The sequence below is a fragment of the Rhea americana genome, unplaced genomic scaffold (assembly GCF_003343005.1).
Source record: "Rhea americana isolate MKP2758 unplaced genomic scaffold, rheAme1 scaffold_0, whole genome shotgun sequence".
In the NCBI taxonomy this organism is placed as follows: Eukaryota; Metazoa; Chordata; class Aves; order Rheiformes; family Rheidae; genus Rhea; species Rhea americana.
In genome coordinates, this window is record NW_028185037.1 from 834,064 (window position 1) to 857,475 (window position 23,412).

The 23,412-nt window shown below is 37.1% G+C and overlaps 1 protein-coding gene across 1 annotated transcript in view; it reads left to right on the forward strand.

The window, feature by feature from the left end:
• The window catches only part of STK3 (serine/threonine kinase 3), a 154,708-nt gene that overhangs the window by 93,078 nt on the left and 38,218 nt on the right, over nt 1–23,412 (forward strand). The window contains exon 11 of the mRNA XM_085298254.1: nt 7,928–8,103. Coding sequence (XP_085154380.1) covers nt 7,928–8,103 — 176 coding nt within the window. The remainder of the gene's footprint in view (nt 1–7,927; nt 8,104–23,412) is intronic.

A 23,412-nucleotide genomic window follows, 5' to 3' on the forward strand; every position in this document is an offset into this window, starting at 1 on the left:
TGAAGTCTTCTGAGTGGAAGAAAAAGAGTAGGACTGATGGAAAATAGTACTACTTTTGTACAGCTGCTCAGACTACACTAGCTTTCATGTAGAAGTATCATCTCAGCACAGATCAGTATGCAGGCCAGTTTCCCCAAGCATTCCCTCTGGGGCTTGTCTGTAGAGCTTAGTGTTAAGGCTTTTTGTTTCGCCAAGTGTATTCTTGATTGTTCCTTTCCCTTTTCATCATCTCTTCTCCCTGCTTCCTTAACTTTTTGTTGTTGTTGTTGTTACTTTAACATTTGTCATTAGCTTTGGGTTGGCAAACAGGTTGCCTCCTCTTACCATTAGGATTTATTCTAGTTTTTTTTGGTGTTGCTTCAAACTTCTAGATGGCTCATAACTGGCAACAAATAAATAGAAAGAGGGCAATGAACTAATTAGGTAGCGTTTGACATACTGAATGTAGAAAACTTAAGTGGGAGTTTTGGTTTGTTTTTTGGTTTGTTTTCCCTCCCCTGTAAGAAATGAAAAGTTCTAGGCTGTTCTAGGCATCATAGCACATAGGATCCCTGCCTACAGTGGGGCATGCACCACATTGTACAACCTAGGCTTCGATTGGGATCCATTCTGTCCTTTTAATTGAATAGGAAAGCGACATCAGAGTTCATAGTTCAGGGGCAGGGGGCCGGTGATTTCAATCCACCTAGCATAAAAGATTGTCGTATTGTAAGTCAGTCTCCTCTGTAACAGGAGGTGGACATACGAGCGYTGGGTAACTCTGAAGTGCATACTGCAGAACTCTTGGGAAGGCGAAAGCCCCTCAACTCCAACTAGTTTCTCAGCTTGATAGAAAAAGCTATTGGTATGTATTTTATAACAAACAGGAAAGGGAGCTGACCTTCATGTGAGTGAGCAACTGGAATGTATGGAGCTCTGCCTAGGGGTGGATGATGAGCGCATCGAGAGCTTATGGGTAAGGATTAAAGGGCAGGCTAACATGGGTGACACTGCTGTGGGTGTTTGCTACAGGCCGCCTGATTAGAAAGAGGAAGTAGACAAGGCCTTCTACAGACAGCTGGAAGTAGCCTCACAAGCCCAGGCCCTGGTTCTTGTGGAGGAATTTAACTATCTACTGGAGGAATCAATCCTGGAGAGCRTTGATGATCGCTTCCTAACACAGGTGATGGAGGAACCAACGCGAAGAGGTGTGCTGCTATACCTTGTACTAACAAACAAGAAAGGGCTGGTTAGTAATGTGAAGGTTATGGGCAGCCATGGCTGCAGTGACCATGAGATGGTCGAGTTCAGGATCCTGCAAGGAGGCAGCAGGGCAAAAACTATGATCACAATCCTGGACTTAAGGAGAGCAAACCTTGGCATCTTCAGGGACCTGTTGGGGCCCTAGAAGGAAGGGGGGGGTCCAAGAGAGCTGGTTAATATTTAAGGATCACTTCCTTCAGGCTCAAGAGTAGTGCATCTCAATGAGCAGGAAGTGGAGCAAAGGGGGCAGGAAACCTGCATGGATGGACGAGAGGTTCCTGGCAAAACTCAAACAGATGAAAGAAGTGCACAAAACATGGAGGCAGGGACAGGCTACTTAGGAATGTTGTCAGAATAAGCAGGGATCTGAGTAAGAAAGCCAAGGCCCATTTGGAGTGGAATCTGGCAAGCGATGTCAAGGACAGCAAGAAGAGTTTCTTCAAATACATCAGTAGCAAGAGGAAGACTAGAGAGAATATTGGCCTGCTACTGAATGTGGCAAGGGCCCTGGTGACAAATGATATAGAGAAGGCAGAGATACTGAATGCCTTCTTTGCTTCAGTCTTTACTGTGAAGACCAGCCCTCAGGAATCTCAGGCCCTGCAGACCATTGTGAAAGGAAGACTTTCCCTTTGTTGAGGAGAATCAGGTTAGAGATCATTTAAGCAAACTTGACACCTACAGTTCCATGGGTCCGGATGGGATGCACCYACGAGTGCTGAGGGAGCTGGCTGATATCATTGCTAGGCCACTCTCCATCACCTTCGAAAAGTCATGGAGATCAGGAGAGGTCCCTGAGGACAGAAGAAAGTCAATGTCACTCCAGTCTTCAGAAAGGGCGAGAAGGAGGACCCAGAGAATTACAGGCCAGTCAGCCCCACCTCCATCCCTGGAAAGGTGATCGAGCAGCTCACTCTGGATCCCGTCTCTAAGCATGTGGAGGAAAAGGTGGTGATCAGGAGCAGTCAGCATGGTTCCACCAAGGGGAAAACATGCTTAACCAATCTGATAGCCTTCTACAGTGGGTAGATGAGGGGAGAGCAGTGGATGTTGACTTCAGGAAGGCTTTTGACCCTGCCTCCCATCACATCCTTATAGACRAGATCAAGAGGTGTGAGCTAGATGAGTGGAGAGAGTAGACTGAGAATTGGCTGAAAGGCAGAGCTCAGAGGTTTGTGCTCACTGGCAGAAAGTCCAATGCTTGTAGCTAGCAGTGTCTCYCAGGGCTCAGSTCTGGGTCAAGTCTTGATCAACTTACTCATCGATGACCTGGATGAAGGGAACAAAGTACCCCCTCAGCAAGTTTGCTGATGCTCCAAAACTGGGACGAGTGGTTGATACCCTGGAAGGCTGTGCTGCCRTTCAGAGGGACCTGGACAGGCTGGAGAGGTGGGCTGAGGGGAACTTCATGAAGTTCAAYAAAGGCAAGAGTAGGGTCCTGCACCTAGGGATAAATAACCCCATGCCCCAGTACAGACTGTGGGCTGACCTACTGGAGAGCAGCTCTGTAGAGAAGGCTCTGGGAGTCCTGGTGGACAAGTTGACCATAAGCCAGCCATATGCCCTYGTGGCCAAGAAGGCCAATGGTATCCTGGGCTGCATTATGCAGAGCATTGCCAGCAGGTTGAGGAAGGTGATCCTGCCCCTCTACTCAGCCCTGGTGAGGCTACAGCTGGAGTACTGTGTCCAGTTCCAGGTTCCCCAATATAAGGGAGATGTGGAGCTACTGGAGTGAGCCCAACAAAGGGCTACTAAGATGATGAAGGGACTGGAGCATTTCTCATACAAGGAAAAGCTGCAAGAGCTGGATCTGTTCAGCCTGGAGAACACTGAAGGGGGGATCTTATCAATGTGTATAAGTATCTGAAGGGAGGGTATAAAGAGGATGGGGCTGGACTCCTTTCAGAAGTACCTAGCAATAGGTCGAGAGGCAGTGGACACAAATTRAAACACAGGAAGTTCCACCTGAACATGAGAAAAAACTTCTTTACTGTGAGRGTGACTGAGCACTGGAACAGGTTGCCCAGAGAGTCTGTGGAGTCTCCTTCCTTGGAGATATTCAAAACCTGCCTGTATGCAGTCCTGGGCAACGTGGTGGTCCTGCTTGAGCAGTGGCGGTTGGACTACCTTGAGATAATCTCAAGAGGTCCCTTCCAACCTTAACCATTCTGTGATTCTGTGGAACTATGACCTAGGTCCTTTGGCAGACTTGGCATAGGCCAGACACATGTACAAAGCCACTCTAGACTTCTGCGAGGTTCCATGTGGTATCCTCCTGTACAGGTATGTTTATGGGAACAGAGAAAAATGTGGTAGTTAATATTAAGATGAGAAGAAAGAAAGGCAGAGAAAACAGCAGATTTTGCTTGAATGAAGTGGACATTTGGGAGTGTGACTTATTTCCTTTAAAGGTGAGACTTTCATGTTCAGATTCTTAAATTGATACCTGTTTCCTCAGGGCATTTTATTTACCTGTTCTGGAAATAGACCTGGAATAAGACCTGCTTAGGTTTTAGTAACTACATTAATATTACTGGTTTTAATATCAGTTTTTTCACATACAGCATTTTTTTTCCCACTCTTATTGGTAATAAATGAAAATGAATCACTCATATATGACTGCAGTACCTTTTTAACAGATACAAGAATGCTGTCCTAGAATTTGAAAATCATGTGTCACTTTCCTGGTTTTGGACAAGTTCCTGATAATTCTCTTAATCACATAGTGGCCACTGAATTCATACTGTAATGTTGGAGTTGCACAGATTGGTCTTTTCAATTGAGACTTCATTAGGAGTCAATCAGTGTTTCTGAATTGGGAAAGTTTTCTTTTAGAGTTGTTTCTCTTGCTTAGCTAACTCATAAGAATGAACAAATACTACCTCTATTGTGGGTGTTTTAATGTGTCTCTCATTCCATAATGTGGAATTTTAGTATTTTCTGAAAATCCAGTCAAGTGATGTGATGTGAGCATATGCCYGTGTGCATTGCTGTAGTAATGAAACAAAATATCAGGTAGTTAGTGGGGCATGGCTATTTTCCTGTAGCCTTGTTAGTTACTCCTAGTTGATTTCCCACATGTTCACTCGAACTCAGATAGTTCTTTGGATTTTGGATCTCTCTCCTGTTTAAAGCATTTCTCAAATACTGTCTATGCTCTCTGGCTGTTAGGATGTTGTAGCTTGAGTAGGATAATKAAGAATTTCATAGAATCGGTAAGGTTGGAAGGGACCTCTGGAGATCATCTAGTCCAACCTCCCTGCTCAAGCAGGGTCACCTAGAGCATGTTATAGACAGGGTTGCAGCAACAAGCCCCCCACACACACACCTTGCTGAACCCTGGGATTGAACCAGGGACCTTTAAGATCTTCAGTCTAACAGTCTCCCAGCTGAGCTACTTATGAACTCATCAAGGAATCTTAGTTGTTTACTGATTTCAGTGGTGCTGTAGCCTGGGTATTGATATTTCATTAATGTAGTTTTGTTTAAGCATGCTTACTGTGTCCATGTTAAGAGAGTTTGCTTGATGCCATGTGCTGTGTACTAGGGCTTTCCTGCTGCACATATAGAAGGAGATAATAGACGTTCTCCAGCCTATTCCAGTCCTCAAGCCTTCTCCCATGTTTGGTAATGAAGTTGTTCATTTATGCCACTAGTAGTAATATCTTTTACAAAKGGGAGGGGCAATCATGTTGGCAATTCTGGTTCAACAGCAGTTGCAAAACTGGATGCTTAACATAGATTTTCTTCTGTTTTGCAAAAATAAAGTGCAACTCAGTGGAAAGGACTAATGGGTTTATAACAGTAGTGTCATTAACTATTTTTTCTTTCTCCCTGAAGATAGGAAGAATAATGCAAGAGTTATTAAACCTATTTTACAAGTCTCATTCTTAGGAAGCAAAGGAATRTTTTGCATAATAAACTTTTTCCTTAAAAAATATTTAAACTTGAGTTAATAGTCTCTTCCAAAACTTTGTGAAAATTGTTTGATTGAAAAAATATCCAAATTTTCCARCTAAATGCCAGTTGCAGTTATTTCTGATAATTAGGTATGTTATAAAAACAAAACTAAGTTCTACTTCTATTTGCTTCTATAGTAAAGTTCTCAAAAGTTTAATAAATACTGTATTTATAGATTCCTTTTTGCCTCCTGGGTATCYATTCTCTAAACTGAATGAACCCTGAATGAGCAGTTTTGTGTTTAAGTCAAACTGACTTTGAAAGGTGAATATTGCACTCAGCTTCAAAAAAGGCAAAAGAGAGTACGGGAAACTGATTATGTTTAACTGTCACGAAAAATTGTGGCATATAAATCATGTAGAACAAATAGAAAGTAACTTAATAGATGTATTTGAATGACTTGGTTATCCTTAAAAGAATCTTTGCATATTGTACTTTTAACTTTCTTTGTTCTTGAAAGACAATCCACAAGATGCTGTTATTCTACTGTAAAGTAAGATTGTAAAGAAAGAGTTTTCAGACCAAAATGATCTTCCAGGATCTGTCATGCAAAAAAGTCCAARCTGACATTTAGTTTATTGTGGTGTAAGGAACCAGAGTCCTCTKTAAAGTCAATGAAAAAGAGGTAGGAACCTTCAGAGGGGCAGTGGGAATCTTATGTTACATGCTTTTAAATTAGTAGGTGTCAACTTATGCCTTTGTTTTCCACTAAGTATTAACTAAATTTGTTCATGTTAAGTTAGCTAGAGATCAGAAGGAATTTCTTTTTATATTTAATTATTCATAAGGATGAGGACTTTTATTTAAATTTATTTTACTKTGGAAAAACAAACCCTCCTAACACGTCAAGTCCTCTCATTTTTCAGGTATTTCTGAGTGTGTGTGTGTGTGTGCACGCGTGCGTGTGCGTGTTTGTACCTGCGTGAGTGGAACAAGACCATCTTAGCTGTAATAGGACGCRTTATGGTACTTCAGTGTTTCAAATGGAAACACTATTTTTCTTCCTGTTTGTCTCAAGGATGAAATGTAAGTACAGAAATCTCAGCAGGAAGAAAATAATTGATAGTGAAGAGCCAGCAGTGGGGTGTCCTTACTGGAACAAGCAGTTTCACTCTTTTCTGGGAAGTGATCACTACATAATCTAGCAAGTAGTAAAGAAATGTTGTTAAGAAAATGCATTTTATCCTGGTTTTTCATTCTCCTCTCTCCATGCTACCACTTTTTTTTTTGGATACTTTTTAAATTATGCTTTATGCTTTGCTGAAGTATGTATTCTTCAGTTTTCATTCTTCTAGTGCTTACTTCTCTGGCTGTTTGTCACCCCTGCATAGCARAAGAATATATTTTAAAAGATCTCCAAAGAAATCTTACTAAAACAGAATGATATAGAGAAAGAAAGAAAGAAAGGAATAAATAAATCAACATGTTAAAAAAGGTGGCAGTGCAGAAATTAGGATTAATGAATGAAAATAGGCCACTATTAATTATGCAGCAAAATTGGAATGAATTAAAATTCTAGAAAGACTGCTGGAATGAGACACCATAAGAAAAGATGATGAAATAAGAGATGAAAGAAAAATGTCACTGAATCAGTAAAAAGAAATGTCAAGTCAGATGTAAAGATCAGYAAGTCCTAGTGATCATGTGTTAAACACAAGCTCAGAAAGTATTTCCAGTGTCTTCTCTTTTTTCTTTTTAAAAACAAATAGCTCAAACAAAATTTCTTAATTCTTTTGTAATGTTTATAATAAAACTACAGGTAGAACTGTACTTGGTTATTTACGTTTCTCATCATGTTCCATATTTTACTGGTAGAAATATATTTCATATCTCTATGAAAAATGTTTTACACTGTGAGCAAGTACATGTTTCATGAGTCGTAATGCTGTGCAGAAATAATCTCTGAGATAACAGTTACATAGAAGTACTAAAGTATTTTTTAAGTTTYACTGCTTTATTAAATAGTTAATTCACTTGGAAATGTGACAAATTCCAGTTATTTAGGTCTTTTTTTTAAAAAAATAATAATTTCTTGAAAAGGATAATAGAATGGGAATTCACACTATGGTCCTGGTCTGTGTTTCATAAAGCTCTTGCAGCTGTGTAGATGATGACAAAAAAAATCCCACAGGGTTTCTGCTCCATAGAGGTAGGGCACTTTGCAGCCATATGTAGAGTGTGATCCTATAATATGCTGAGAATCCTCATTTGGCCATGAGTTTGATTAAGCAGCATCTTGCTCCACAATTTGTGGAGTTTTTCTGCAAGTATATATATGTATTTTTTTTCTAGATAATTTTTAAATCATACCTTTGAAAGTGATGCAGCTTGGTTGCTTTCCTACTGATGCCTGTGGACCAGGCCTTAAAGTTTTAAGGGCATTCAGCACCCAAAGGGATGATTAGCAGCTTGTGCTTTTCAATTTCTATAACAACAAATAGATATTACATGAAGTAACTTCTAATGTTATTTGTGTATGCAACTCTGAAATGTCTTGAACATTTCCCCACATTGTATCTTGCTACAAAAAAATCGTTCTTGAACTATGAGCTTTTATGCCAGAGATCATCTGGGGACAAACAGTTTCTGTAAAATCCAAGAAAATTAGGGCAATGAATTAACAAATGGAGTTTATTGAATTGATAAATGGAATTTATTTTATAGCACAGTAATTCTTTCATTTGTAAAGAGTTTTAACTTTTTTTCTTTTTTCCTTTCAACTAAGGAAATGCTACTTCACCACAAGTACAAAGACCGTCTTTCATGGACTACTTTGATAAACAAGATTCCAAAAATAAAAGCCCGGAAAACTGTAATCAGAACATGCATGAACCTTACCACATATCCAAAAATGTTTTCCCCGATAACTGGAAAGTCCCTCAAGATGGAGACTTTGATTTCGTAAGTACACTCTTAATGATTTTCTTGCATGTGGTTTATTTTGTATAAGATGAAAATAGTTAATCCTTTTCTATAAGTCTGTTAATAGAAATAAAATAACTAGTCATTCAAGAATATTGTCCATTTTTTTTCATTTTAAGGTAATGGCTGCATAGTAAGTATATTTGCTTAACTCAAGACCTCATAGGTGAATATGTGACACTAAAAATATACTTCTTTGTTACTGTAGTTTTTAAGTATAAAGTATTCTTGGTTATTTATAATTTATGTTTTATGACTTCAGAATTTGATCTAGTTCTATTAAAGRTTTTAAAATTATTTCAGTTACAGAACTGAAATACTGTTTCATTAGGGGAGTATCTCATTGAGATAATACTCATTTTAARCTGGATAGAGACATTTACTCACTCTACTTCGGAGATTAAGATCACTTACTGTTTTTCATGAGCCAGTTTGCTGATACTGTTCCAATAGTGCACATCGTTCTACATGGAATTATTATACCTAGGGCTGGTCARTCTATTTCAGGCTGTTTCTTTTGTCCTGCATAGTATATGTAGTTTCTTTCTTTTCGCCTACATTGCAAATAATAATAGAGGCAAAAAGAGAATGTTCTTAAGCTATTTATATGCATATAGTAATTTTAAGATGTTCTTAATGAAGTGTAATAAATAACCACTTTATTTGAAGACTTATAGAGAATTATGTTTGATTTTCTGCTTTGTTAATTTTTAAACTTTTTTGAATGGAAAAACTTTATCTGTTGCAGCTTTCACGTGTTCTTCACTGCAGTGCAGTAGCTAAATATGATCACATGACACCTTCTGAAAGTACACTTGAGATTTGGAGAAAAACATTGTGTTTAATTTTAGGTGACAGCTGTAGGTGTGGGATTTTTTTTTTCAGTTTTCACTTACTGCATTTCTAAATAAAGCTGACTCTTAAATTTAAGCTACTGGAGTGTAGCCAGCTAAACGGCATAGTACAAGCTGTTGCTGCCGGAGAATAGAGTTTTGATTAAGCTGATCTTTTTTGGACTTTAAAATGCAATAGCCAKCATCCTCGTAATAGACTGATGAAAAAAATGATTGAATTATTGATTGGAATTATTTGGAATTTGAGAATATTTGGGATTATTATAGTGGCAACAAAATTGCTCACAGAACAATTTAAAATTCATTCTTTCGTATCACTTATTAAGAAATACAAGCAAAAATGATACTTTCTGTAAATATTAGAATCACAATTCTGTAAGTACTTACCCATGAATAATTTTGACACAAATAATCCTGTGGATCTTGCTGGGATTGCCTGTATGTGTGAAGTTGCTTTCCTGAAATAATTTGTCCTAGGATCAAACCCTGAGGAAGTCTGATTCTTCAAAAAACGCTTATGCTCTGTTGTAGGTGAGCCTTGTTAGTGGATTTAGAATGAGTGTCAAGAGAAACTCTTCATAAGCTATTTGGTGTGTTTGTGCTTGACTTTCTAAAAATAGTGTTACAAGACTTGTTGCTGCAAAATGATTCTAATGGAATAGAGTTCAAAAAAATGATTAGCTATTTTTATGGGCAATGAAGRTAGGTTTCTTTGGGATTTTATTTTAAGGATAGCAAAAGCCAAATACTTCCACAGAAAAACTAATCTAAGAAAGAGATTGGGAAGAATCGTAAGTAATGGATGTGCTGCTTCAGACTGGTTCAGTAAAATGCTTTTTCTGAAACATCTGCTACAAGCTGATATCTCGCAAGATAGTGGTTTTAAGTTTGAACCRTAGACAATTATCGTTTGTTAATATATTTTATAAACGTTTCTATTTATTTTTTTTAGGTAGTCATGAATGTTTTAAATAAAATGTTTTGTAACAAGTGAGTGACAGAATTAGTAAGTGGTCTGCAAGAGACTTTCTGAAGGGATAAATGATGAAGGGACAAAGGGTGGCATGCATAATATATTGTCTATTTTTTATAAGATCAGTGTGAATGTTTTCAGTGGCTGATATGAAGTCTTTAAATRATTCATGAAAGTGATAAATAATGAAAACATGTTGTACTAAATAATTCTATTCTGAGTGGAATTAGTCTTAATAGCATCTAGAAAAGGATCCTAACAGTAAATACCGACAATCATCGTTTTATTTTAGGAAGAAGGAGTTAATAAACCTAAAGCATGAACGATGAGAATCTAATTTAATGCTCTAATAGCACTCTATCATGTAGAAAAGAAAGTATATTCTTTAAGTTGGAGGTCATCAAACTCCTTTGGCAAATGGTACCTTAATTCTCAGAAAGGTTACTTAACCATATGCCCTTGTAAGCCAAACAGAGCGTGCCAGCGCTGGCAGCTAGCAAGCGCTTTACTTGGGAGCCAGGACAGAATCACCATGCCATACTGAGCAGAGGTATTGAAGTGTATCAAGTGGAAAGAATTATAACAAGTTTATYAGTGCATGCATCTCTTACAGTGTAAAACAGAAAAGTGAAAATACCAGTCAAACTGATCAGAAGGGAGAAGGGAATAGGAAGAAGAAATCCTCRTAAATCCCAACAAATGATCAGTTTACTTAATTTCAATGTATAAAATGAGACCTGCAGAATTAAGAGCTAATTGTTTAGGCCAGAGTGTATATTTGCTTTATGTTGGGGTGACAGTATCATGTTCCCCATATATTTTACTACTTGACTGGGTAAAACAAGACACCGTTATTTAATTTGTTTAAATGCACGTGTAATGCAATCAGTTTTACATACTTCCTAACCTTTTTAGATACTGTAAATAARTGATACATGAAATGATATATGAAACTTTTATCCAGAGTTGGATAAATGAATGTATAAAATAATRCACAACAAACTTACCACAAAGTCTAGCTTGAAAGATTTTATTCGTGGGTATAATTTTCTGCCCTGTTGTGTATAGTTTAAAACCAGTTGCCAAATAAAATAAGACTTTTGAAGAAAATAAAATGCTTTGGTTACTAATCAGAAGTATAAGAAAAGTCATTTTAGCAATGATTTTTCCTTTGAAAATAGACATTTGTGCTCTATCTTTCACTTTTGAAGTCCATCTGATTTCAAAGTCAAAAAGCTGATCTTATTACTTTGTCACTAAATAAYATGTGGGAATTTGAGATCCATCCCCTTCCTCTTGAGTGTTCCTGCTGCTRCCACTCAGTTTCTTGATCAATCAATGCTCACTGTTGGTGTAAAGCTCCATGAATTGATAGTTCTGATTGCAGACCTTTTAAATTTTGCTCTATATTCAATCAGGAATATTATAAATAACTTTTAAGTAGACTTAATTCTGATACTGCCTCCTCACCTTCAGCATTGCCTTATTCTGTATTTACACTGTTGTGTATGCTTCAGGACTAAGGTGCTCTTATTYCATGAACAGGAGCTTTAAAAAAGCAAATAGAAAAGTAGTGAAAACAAACATTTTTGAGCTTTGTGTTTTCTAGGAATGTGCATGTTTTTTTTTTTTTTTAAAAAAAAGTCTCATCTTTTTCAGTTATTTTGCTATCTATTTCTAAATCTCATGGTAGATTCTGAAAACTAGAAATATGAGTCTTCTGTATCAGTAAATCGCAGAGAAATGTATTAGTGTCGAAGTACTTACAACCATTTTATTCACTTCATCATTTTTAAAAGTACATCATTGAAKCTGTGACTGGATATAAATCTTACCAACAGTAAACTAGAGGTTGCTCAAACTTTATCTTTTGTATTAGATTTTGAATATATATTTTACACTTCAGGGTCRCTGTGGGTTTTCTTTTTCAATGGTTACTTCTGACTACGAGCAATTCATTTGCATACTTTTACTATTTTTAAAGGGCATGAAGCTAATGGCAAAATGAAAGCAGCATTTTAAACTTTAATTCTGTTGGTTTTACTTGAGGTTAAGTGRTGCTTTATTTCACAGTAGACCTCAGTGCCAGTAGAACTGATTGACAAGGTATTACTCATCCTGAGGAAAAGTGGTATGCTGTCTTCGATTAAGTAAAGATGTGGTAACGCTATGCAGTGTATGAATGTGATATTCATATAAACATTGATATACAACGTAGGTTTTTCATAATGAGCCTTAGCCATTTAATGGGCTGACTTAAGTCCTTCTGCCTGAGGGCTCGCAGGTCAGTGGCTTGAGCAGCCTGCCAAATTAAAGSCAATGGCGTGGTGTTTGTTTTGACTGTTGAAGTGACCAGTCCTTTTAAGAAGAGTTATTTTATAGTTACTATGTATTCATACGAGACTGTGTTACCTTTATAATAGCTCTTTTCTTTCCATGAGCAATGTTTTCTGTTAGACACGTACACATTGCAGAGAAATATATTGAACRAGCAATAAAACTGCAAGGTGTCATTGAAGCAGCTTGTTCAAATTTATCTTTGTCTTTCACAATTTAAGGTGTTGTAGGTATATGTAGCTTTTATTAGATTCGTATATGAGCAATATAGAAAATAATTTCTAGAAAAAAAACTTTTTACTGAGCAAGAAGTGCATGAAACTTTGATCGTGGGAGGGAAAAAAAGATAAATCCTAGCTTATTAGACTAATACACTGTGTGCATGTCTTGTTAATTATCCTGCTCTTTAACTTTTTACTGTACCATGGCATTTTACATTTCATTAAGGTATAATATTGCTCTGTAAAATCTCCTTCCATTTAGTAGTAYGTATTAGCATGGGACACAATGTTAAAGGATTTATGTGAGTTACAGTTAAATGATATGTAATTGATGATAACCTGTGAGATGACATTACTCAGAATGAGTTGCTAAACCTCACTTGCACTTCACTTTAAATGGAAAATAATTTGTTTTTTGTTGCAAGATGTCAATAGAAAAATGTAAAAAGGCAAATCCATTTATTATAGCAATGCTGGGTAATGATTTCTGTCTTTAGTAGAATTATTTCCAAACAGGAATGGCATCCAGATTGTTAAATATTAAACAGTGAACATGTAGATCATGTTTCGCAGCAACTACAGTATCATGTTGAAGTAGATGCATTTTGGATTACTTAGATTCTGGAATAGTAACAAAAAATTGAAAAGCCATCTGTTACTCTACACAGAATAGTTCACTGGATTTCAACTAGAACAAATGTATTAGAATATAATCGTTGTATCATTGTGACATAACAGTGTAGCAGATAGGAAATACTTTTTTTTTTTAATATTTACAAATGTATAATGTAGCAGTTTATTTGGTGGGAGTTAAACACCCAAAAAAGAGTGAAGATCATACATAATTTAATTAAAACTTCAATAACAAAACTAGGCTGAGTTAACTTCATTGGAARTGCTTCTATTTGTCCAAAACCTTGACTGGGTGATTTACTCTGATCTCATTTGAGCAGCATACATTTTTTTTAATATAGTCTTCTTTCTAGTGGGAATGTATCTTTTTAATGGGAGTGTATTTCATGTAGTTAGTTCTTTTTTTTTTCAACTGTTTCATACTGTCTGACTGTCATACAGACTGTCCTGTCTCGTGCTTTTTTTAAATAAAATATTAACTTATATTCATTTTGCTTTGTTTTTAATTAGTTGCATAAATATCATGAAGTGTTTCCAGATGCCAACAGGAAGAACATTAAAATATAAGAAATAGCTGCATTGTGTTTTTGTAATTGAGCAAATACGAAACTCACTTTTGGACTATGTCTGGGTCTGTGCATGTGAGATAAACAGGAGAGTATGTACCACGTCCTACAGCTGATCAAGGTAGTATTGATGTCGACAGTTAATCTGCATGCAGAATTTTATTGATTTCAGTTCAGAAACAGCTAACAGAGCAGAGGCTGTAGAATAAATTTGCATGCTTTCTGCTTCATCTAGCTCATTTGGTGAAGACAGTGTGAACCACAGCAGCAGAGGTTTTTGTATCTTATAACAGAGGGTCAGTCCAAGAGCCTCTTGAGCACTGAGTGGCTATTTAAAAGGGGTGTTTTGGGGGGACAGGACAGATGGTTAGATGGGAGCCCTGTCTGTACTGGGAGTCTGCTGTGGATGACTTGCAAATTATAGCAGTAGTTTCTCAGCCTTACTGTATAGTTGTTTATGAAGTCTGTGGGGGAAGCTGTGCCAGGCTGACATGTAAGTTAAAAATCTGTTACTGCTGTTTTCCTGTAAGGAAAGAGAACTGACCAACCTATTAAAGTGTTTTTGGTTTTGTGTCCCCTCACCTCAATTCTGCAAGTCAGATACTGATTCTGACTTAACTAATGCCTTCTGACTGTGTAAGGAGTATTATTTTTCTTATAGGGGGATTAAACTATCTGAACAGGGTGATTCTCCAACTGATACAGAATATGTGATCCTTTTTCTTTGAATACATCCCTTCCCCAATTCTTATAGAAGTAAATAACTGAAAATCAAGTAATCAGTAATCAGAAGATCAGTAATTTTGGTCTTGCATATAACTCTAAATTGTTTAAACTATAAACTGAATCAATCCTTCCTGTTTGTCCTAGACTGTAGGATAAGATTACTGTAAAGCTATTAGACTAATCGCTAAGTCATTAATGTCCGAGTGCCAGTGCTGTATGTCTGAGTGCCAGTGCTGTATTTCTGCAATTCTGGAAGGTGAATCTTGCCTTCTGACAAAGACTGTGTGTATTTGGTATCCTGAAAGAGCCCCAAAGATGCCCAACTAGACCAAAAAGCTTTTTTGCTTTCTTATATGTGAATAATAGAATAAGAGATTTTTGGTTATCCCTCTTGCATATCCTCTGAGGATAAGGCCACTAACAGGCTAAAGTTGTAGCAATATATTTTAAACTAGATAGCAGGAAAAACTTCTAATATGATAGCAAAGCGCTGCAGAAGGTTGCCTCAGAGGGTTGTGGAGGTGCCATTATTTTAAGTGGTAAAAACCTGGTTAGATAAACATCTGTCAGGAGTAGTTTTGGTGGAGTTAATCCTACCTTGGAGCAGAGAAATGTTCTAGGTGACCTTTAAAAGTTGCTGACAGCCCTGCTTGCTCTGGTTGCCTTGTTTCCTATGACTCTGTAAGCTATTGCTGTGTTAGTTGTTGACTTGAATGATACTTTACTTCTCAAATCGTAAGTACGATGAAAGATTTTGAGAACATGTTCTTTCTTACAAGACCAAACTTTCAAAAATAGTGACGTACCAAACTTGTCTATTAGGAGCCTCAGTATTTTGGAGGATCTATGCTTTGGATAACCTTGACAATTTTCATAATTAACTATTATTAGTTATTAGCTATTAGCTATTATTCCCAAACATTAATCTGTCTCTGAAAAATTTTGACCAAGGTTCAATCARTTCAACTTAACGGTGTTTTCTTTCTTGAAAGTTTAAAGCATACCTGCTGTCATCTTACTGTATCGTGTCAAATATTTTCAATAGGAAAAGATGGTATATTTACATTTTAGTTACAAAATGGTTTCTAATGAGAAGACACTTTAAAACTTACTTTTCAGCCAATTTTCAATTTTTTTGTATGAAGTGAAAAACAAAAGTACTCCACTCCAGGGAGTTTAAATGTCTGCATCATCTAAGAACTCTTTTTTTTTTTTTTTTTTTTTTTTTTTTTACCCCGCTGGAGTGAAGTGCGGCTCACGTGTATATATTTAGTTATACAATATGCCTGCAATTTATGCGTAGTTTGAAGAGAACAAATGAAAGAAATGAGTGAAGCTGATGAGCTGAGGCAGCATTGCTGGTTTAAAGTAACATCTTGTTACCACGGTGACCAGTTGTCTGCATTAATACACTTCTCTGAGATCACTTCGCAATCGCAAAGTAATGTTTATAGCCTGGAAGGAGCTTTGAAATACTTGGGAGGGAGGGAACAGTTTTGGCTGGATGAGTTTTAGATGATACTTTTTTTGTCCATCCAAACGATTCACTGTCAGGTCTCTGTATTCTGTTTTCCCTTAAAAGAAGGGATATTTAATCGAAATTATTTCCACGTTACATGAATCACCGTTAATGTCAGGAAAGCGTGCCACACTTTGTGTGCGCCGTCTGATCCCCAGACTGAATGCTGACCCTCGGAGGAGCCTGTTTTCCCTGGGGATGCCAGTTTCAGCAGGAAGCCCATTGAAGCCACCGCTGTGAAATTATCATGCAAATTTACCACCGAGGAACAAAATCTGCTTTCCTACACTTCACCATGATGATTAATGATGATGAAAGGAAGCAAAAGTAAAACTTACCTAAGGAGAGTGGGCAAGTGGAATTCTGCAAGAATGTTTTAATTCTTATAACTTCTTGGTTTTAAAGAGGATTTCCTCATTGTATGTTTACTTTAATGTTAGAGGGTTTTGTTTTTTATTGGGCTCAAACAGCACGAGAACTTGTCAAATAGAATTCTAGCAATTTGGAATTTAACTGAAAAAAGAATTGAATTAGTTTGGTTTTCCATGTGGCTAATTCTCAATATTCAAAAGCTCTTGTATTAAATTTCTATGCCTTGTGTTTTGATCTGCAGCCAATACATACTGTGTGTGAAGACATAGATGCTAACAGTATCTCACAAACAAAATATTAGGAATTAAATAGCTGATATTTAATACTATTGAAGTTTATGAGGAATTGAAATTGTCTATGTAGTTTTTTGTTTGTGAATAACTTCTAGAATTTGAATGAAGACTTAGGTATTAAGGCATTTACTTCAAATAGTAGAAGGATGTTAATACTTGTCAGTGTTCTTTGTTATTTGGAATTAATGTCTCCAGATACCTGATTAGACTGGACTTAGCGTGCACACATAACAAAAAACAGAAATTGCTCAGAATACAGAGCATTTTACATGCGTGTTTTTTCTTAAAATTGTCATAACTCAGGGAGAAAAAAGGCAGCTCCTAAGGAACTTGAAAATAAGGTCTTTTTCTATAAGGATACGTATTATTTGTTTGTTTTCTAGTATTGTGTGAACTGTGTAAACTTAAAATGTTCTAAATGTCATTCCATTACACTGGCTCTTATAGAGGTTTGGTACTGTGTAAGACTTCAAGCTAATTCTTTCGGGGCTTAATTTTTTGCATTTATTGTTATTATTTGGGTCTTCATAAAAGTGTACTTGGTGGACAGCACCTCTGCTTAAAAAGATGAAAAACTTTGTTCTGTAAAGTTCATCTCGGAAATAATCATAGAAATAATCATAGCATGGTAAGGTTGGAAGGGCCCTCTGGAGGTCATCTAGTCGAACCCTCAGCATAGCCCATAYGGGGGTTGAACCCRCAACCTTGGCATTAGTAGCACCACGCTCTAATCAGCTGAGCTATCTAATGGGTGGAAGATGAGGGAGTGAATTTAGCAAGTTTTGATACTGATTTTACAGTGTTGTATGGGTAACAATATAAAAATAAAGCCATGCAATCCCAATATGTAAATCTGTAGCTGTAGCTACTGACAAACAGTGCATATGAAGGTTAATCCCATACTTCTTGCTAAAGTCAGTGGCAAAAATCTCACTGAGAGCAATGTTGACTTTAGATGCTCAGCTTATTAGAAAAACAAACCATGGTCATTTGTGTCTAAATGTGAACCTGAGACTCCTACATTTAAGTTTAGGGTTAGAAATTTCAAAGTTTAGAAAGTTTCTCTCTGTATTACTTAGTCTAGGGCATGAATGCCTATAACACTCTTAAAATACATGAAATGTACTGTTTCTCGAAAAGCAATACCTGAAGAATTAAGGTTTAATTAATAGGCATTTAAAGATTTTAGCAGTGTACTTACTGATATGGTAATGTTTTTTTTGGACACTAGAAGTTGTACTGATAAAAATTTTTAACTTAAATGGAGATACCAGGGCAAATTGCTGTGCAGGAAAGCTCTAAAGGTATAACAATGTTGTTGCAGTTTTTTTTTCAAAAGGCTGCTTGATGCTCAGCTGAGATGAGAACCCTGTCAGTGTTCATGCTTTCAGTCTGCCGTAGTGAGAAGTAAAACAAGTCAGCTTAACCAGCTTTGAAGAATTTAATCTATCTTCCTTTGCAATGCAGCACACTAGGGTCATGGACAAGGTCAGGTTGTCTTTTCAGCAGAGAAACAGGAACTTGGTAAATTGTGCAAACTTTACTGCTTGAAGTGTATGAACATGGTGTTGTGATTGTTGAATTAGATAGACTGTTTTTAAAAAAACATTTGATTTTTTTTTTCCCTCATGGTGTCACTACAGGCCAATATATTTTGTTGGTTTATACATATATATATATAAAAATTATATATATAAAAATTATATATATTAATATATATATATTTATATATATATATATATAAAAAAAAATAATGTTCTTCTTTCAACCAAGACTGGAGGAACAAATGTTTGGCCAAAAAAAAAAAAAATACAGAAGAGACTTCCTTCTCGCCCCAAGAAGTTCTCTAAGAGAAAGTGAGCTGTTCCAAAATGACTGTAACTCTTTCCTTTTGTTGTGTCCTTTGAAGATTGCCYATTTTGCTATAGAGCATTACTTGGAGAGTATGTGAATGGAAGAGGAGACTACCTTGCCAAGGGCTCCAGGAGCAGCACTCCTCCTGCAAAGCTGGAGGAGGTGCTTCCAGTTTTTGAAGGCAATTCTTTATGTGCTTCTGATGCAAACAATTTTCTTCTCCAGTCTAGGAAGGAAAATTGATGAAGAGTAACAGCCAAAATAAGCACCTTTTCGGGGGCGGGGGACACACGGAATTTAGATGTAGCCTCTGAACTGGACTGGATTTGTACTGAACAAATTTTCATAAAAATATTTTGGGACAAAGCACAGCCATGTCAAAAGCCTTAGTGCTCAGAATTTTATTTTAGTATAGGTTTAAAATCAGACCTGAGCTGTTACAAAAATCTGAAGAAGTATTTTTTTTTTTTAATCAGACAGTAAATGCTGTAGCTTTGGTGTATATGAAGTGCACAACTTAACATTAAGAATAGGGCATAGGACTCTTATCCCCACAATGATTGCAGTTGGATTATTTCTTGCCTAGAGTGACTATTTATTTTAGTTAAAATTAATTGCTACTTAAAGATTGCAATACTTGGCATTAATTATACCTATTGGTTAGATGCCATCAATGCATGAGCATCGCATTTACTCTTCAGAGATAAAGGATCATCTAAAGATAAGAATGAGAAATAATATCCTGAGTAGTGGTCTTCATTATAGAAACACATTTTAGTTCCATGATGCTTCTGTGAGGTATATGTATACATTTTTGCTGGAATGAGCTTTTTTATTTTGGTTTTGTAAACTTTTTGCTATTTCTGTTTTCTTAAAGTGTTTCAATTAACTAATAAAATGTCACGGTAGATCAAGACAGAGAAGGAAATTTTATGTGTGCAAACCTTCATTTAGACAGGCTGAATTAAAATGAAGACATTAATTAAAAATGAAAAAAAAAAAAAAAAACAACACTAGTCCATTATGCTTGTGTCCTGGTTTGTGGCTCGTTGCTCATTGACCCGTGAACCCCTCTGCAGAGGGCCGCAGGTGACCTCGACAGCGATGAGGACCAGCACCCTGTCCTAGTACCGTTTTATTTGTGTGCACTCTCCTGTTTTATTTGTTGATTGTAGCGCAGGTTAACTTCCTTGTGATGGGCTTCGCAGAGGCCTGGCTTACAGCCACTGGTTTCTCCTACATCGAGTGCTTGGACAGCACCTTGCAAGTCCTGAGTGCTACAGCAAGGCAAAGCCTTGAAGTGAGGAGGTTGTGGGCAACTCATGCTCAGTAGTTTTAACCCCCAAATTGTGCAGTGCCCTTCTATAGAACAACAAGTGTTTGCAAAAGGGTGTTAAATTTGCAGAGAGAGAGGGAGACTGAAGGAGGTGGTGGCTCTGCAGAGGGTTGCTGAGGGATTTGGGGAAGGGCAGCGGTAGGTGGAGGGGGCTGAACCCAGCCATACTTAAGCACCTCCGAAGCCTACGAGACTCTGGAGCCTTGTTTTCCCCTCGCTACTGACTGATGACACTATGGCAGCAGCCCACTGATCACCTTAAAGGCTGGCTAAGTCAAAACTGCGGGGGAARATAGCAACACTGGAAACAGTGGTTTGAAACTACTTGACCTGTTTTCCATGTTTTAAAGAGCTGTTGCTATGGCAGCAGCAGCTCGCGGAGGACAGAGCACTGCGAAGTTTCAGCAATTTGGCAGTTGGGTGTGCGGAGGGGGTGTAGCACTTCCAACACCAACCCACGTTCCCTGCCCCCATCTTCTTTGAAGATACCTACGCTAACCTAGGGTTGAGGTAACATAGCTTTCTAATGTACTTGCAGTAATTCTAGGTAAGCGGTTTGCTAATCTAGCTGGATTTCAACTCATTTTTCTATTGTTCTTCTTTCTCTTTTTGCCCCCTCCCCCAAACCAAAACACCTCTGAAGAGCAGTGGTTGCTGTGTCCTACAGTCTTCTTCAAACTCTCATCTCATCAAAGACTGCGATGATGATGTTCCACATCCCCTGTTATGGGAGACGGCAAACATAAGCTGTTTGACCATGGGTTAGGGAGAAAGTAATTCCAGAGCTGAGATACCTTCATTGAAAAATACCCTGAGATTTTTGATCAGTTAATTATTATCTGAAATGTCTCTGCAGCTGGCAGTTGCCGTTGTAACATATGGGGAAGAGAAGACTTTGCAGATGGCCAATTTCACAGCTTTAAATTGAAAATCAGTACAGTGAGCTTCACCTGGCGTCTAGAGTGCATGATGCCTGCTGTGAAAGCTGTCACTTAGCAAGTAGAATACAGTATGTGAACGGAAATGTTTGGTTAGCTGTCTTCTAATACTCGGTTTACTGCGGTAGTATTTTTATGGAATGAGAAGAGCTACTGTAATGTGATCTGTGTCTGAAAGGGGAAAGTAATGTCTTACCAAGCAAAAATTTCAGGAGGAGTCCCAGTCATAACTGCAGCTTGCATACCCAAGGGCGGTGAAGAGGCTGCCGACACACCTTCATCATAGTAATACCTCTGCCTTACTGAATGGGAGCTGAGAGAGGAAAGGATGCTCCGGTTGCTTTTTTCAAGTTTATTTCAGCATTATTTCAGACTTCCCAGGTTGAGCCAAAGATTGAAAATCATCCTCTGTGTTCTAACCTCTAACAAAGAGATCGATAGGCTGAAATAGGAAGGAGAATATTAGTTTGCAATTTTGTTTATTGGCTCTCTGGGAAAAATAATAATGTGAGTAGTGTACATGATTTTCAACTAATGTAATCTCAAGCACTAAAAAGTGTTAAAAACTGTGCTTATGTGCTGAAATCAAATGCTCAAAAGTTAGAGACTACTGTATTTATGATTGTCTGACCCTGTATATACGCAGTCTTTAGCTGAGTCATAACCAATAGTCATATAATTGAAGACTCTGTAATAAAGTTAATATGTAATATAAATATAATTGGAAATACATATGAATAAAAATATATAAATATATATAATATAAATATAACTGGAAAAGGTCAAAATCAAAGTTGCATAAGGCATTTGTAAGCATTGTCTTCCCTAATATGCTTCCAGTGTTTGATTTAATGGTCCTTTGAAGAGTTGTATGCGTGTAATTTGATATCCATTTACAAAAGAAAGAAGTGAAAGAAAATGAAGTTTATTCCATACCAGCATAATAGTCCTCCACTGCACAATGTCAGTGTCACATTGTCAGTGAGGTTTGAAGGCTGAGAACAGCACCCAGATCAGTGTCTTGAGTAGTTAGAATAAATATGTTGACTGGTAGAGAAAACAAATGAAAAGAAAGGATAGACTGACTACTCATTGGGAGCCTGGATGGAAGGGACCAGGAAGGGAAGGAACAAGGAAAATCAACATAATCTTTCTCTTAGGAGGAGGATTTGTGTGAGCTGGTCCAGCAGAGGTATTTCTCCGRACAAGACACAAATGACTTTGAGCACCAGTCATTGTGGCGGCGAGTCAGCCCAGTGCGGCCCCTTCCTGTARTAACGTGTGTGTAACAGAATTGCCTTGTGAAGGTGTAAAGATGCATACTGCGAGATGAGGTAGGGGCTCAATAAGTGGCTAGGACTTGAGAGATCAAGTGTCATTTACTGATGCCTCCAAAAGAAGTGTAATCGATCTTATTTTTTTTTGTTTGTTTCTAACCTGCTTTCAGTATGTTCTTATGAAGTGTAAGTGCTAGAAAGGATATGGCAATTAAAAATAGTTTTTATCCTAGTAAAAGCTGAATAGAATTTCACACAACTAAGCAGTTGTTGCTTTCATAAACCCCAGGCAGTTAAAACTTTTGCAGTATTTAATGTCTCCTGAAGGAAACTGAGAAGGTATTGCAAATACTAAGATTAGATAACTTTCTGAAATGTTATACTATGTCTCAAATCATTCATAATTTCATGCTTAATAATGAAATTACTAACTGAGTTTTGCTGGCATGTCTAGATTATCTTAATGATCTCTTCTGACCATAAAATTTCATAAAAAGGTGTTATGTTTATTAAAAGAGAAATACAGAGGTTGTTACTAGCTTGCAGTTGAATTCTGAATATGTCCAGAGTCTCCACAACTTCTGGGCAATCTCTTTTGGTATATGAAAATCCTCACACTCTACTGATGATAACTTTTGCAACCTTTATGTTTGCTGTTGTAAAAAACTAAAATAAGGAAACTATGTTTTCCTTTTGCTATATATATTCAAGGAATGTACTTTTTACCCTTCACTATGTATTTTCACGTAGTTTTTAAAAATAAAATGTAATGTTTCTTGGATAAAGTTGTGAGCCGTGCAGATTGAGTCTGGGGTGTTTTTTGTTTAAGCAGAGATTTCCTCAAGAGAACTTACTGTTTAATTGTCTGTTGCTATATCTCTTCAGGAGTGCTCTGTTATGTATGAGTAGGGCAATATAGGAAGAAATTCTCATTTTCCTTTTAAGAATATTTAGGGAGAAAGGTCTTGTTATGTTTGGTGAGTGGGGAGTAATGGTAACATAAATCCATACCCTTTGTCCGTAGCTTTTTTTCCCCCTAACTCTTTGGTACTTCTGGAAACTTTGTGTGTTTGAAGTTATGTCTAAAATCAATGTATATGTCTGAAATTGAAGCAAAGAGTGACTCACTCAAATTTAGTTATCATTGTACTTCTAAAATCAGGCTTTGAAACTCTGAAAATGTTTTTAAGGAGTATCCAACTAAGGCTTAGACAACATGAGTAAATAATTTAAAGTATCTGGAGCTTGTGGGTGTTTTGTTGGTCTGCATGCTGTTTTGCAATGTGTTATCTGGACAAGTACTCCACAGTTAACACAGTAGAAATCCAGAAACTAGTTAGAAGTGACCAGTGGGGACCATTACAATCTAGATAAGGGCTCATGACTCAA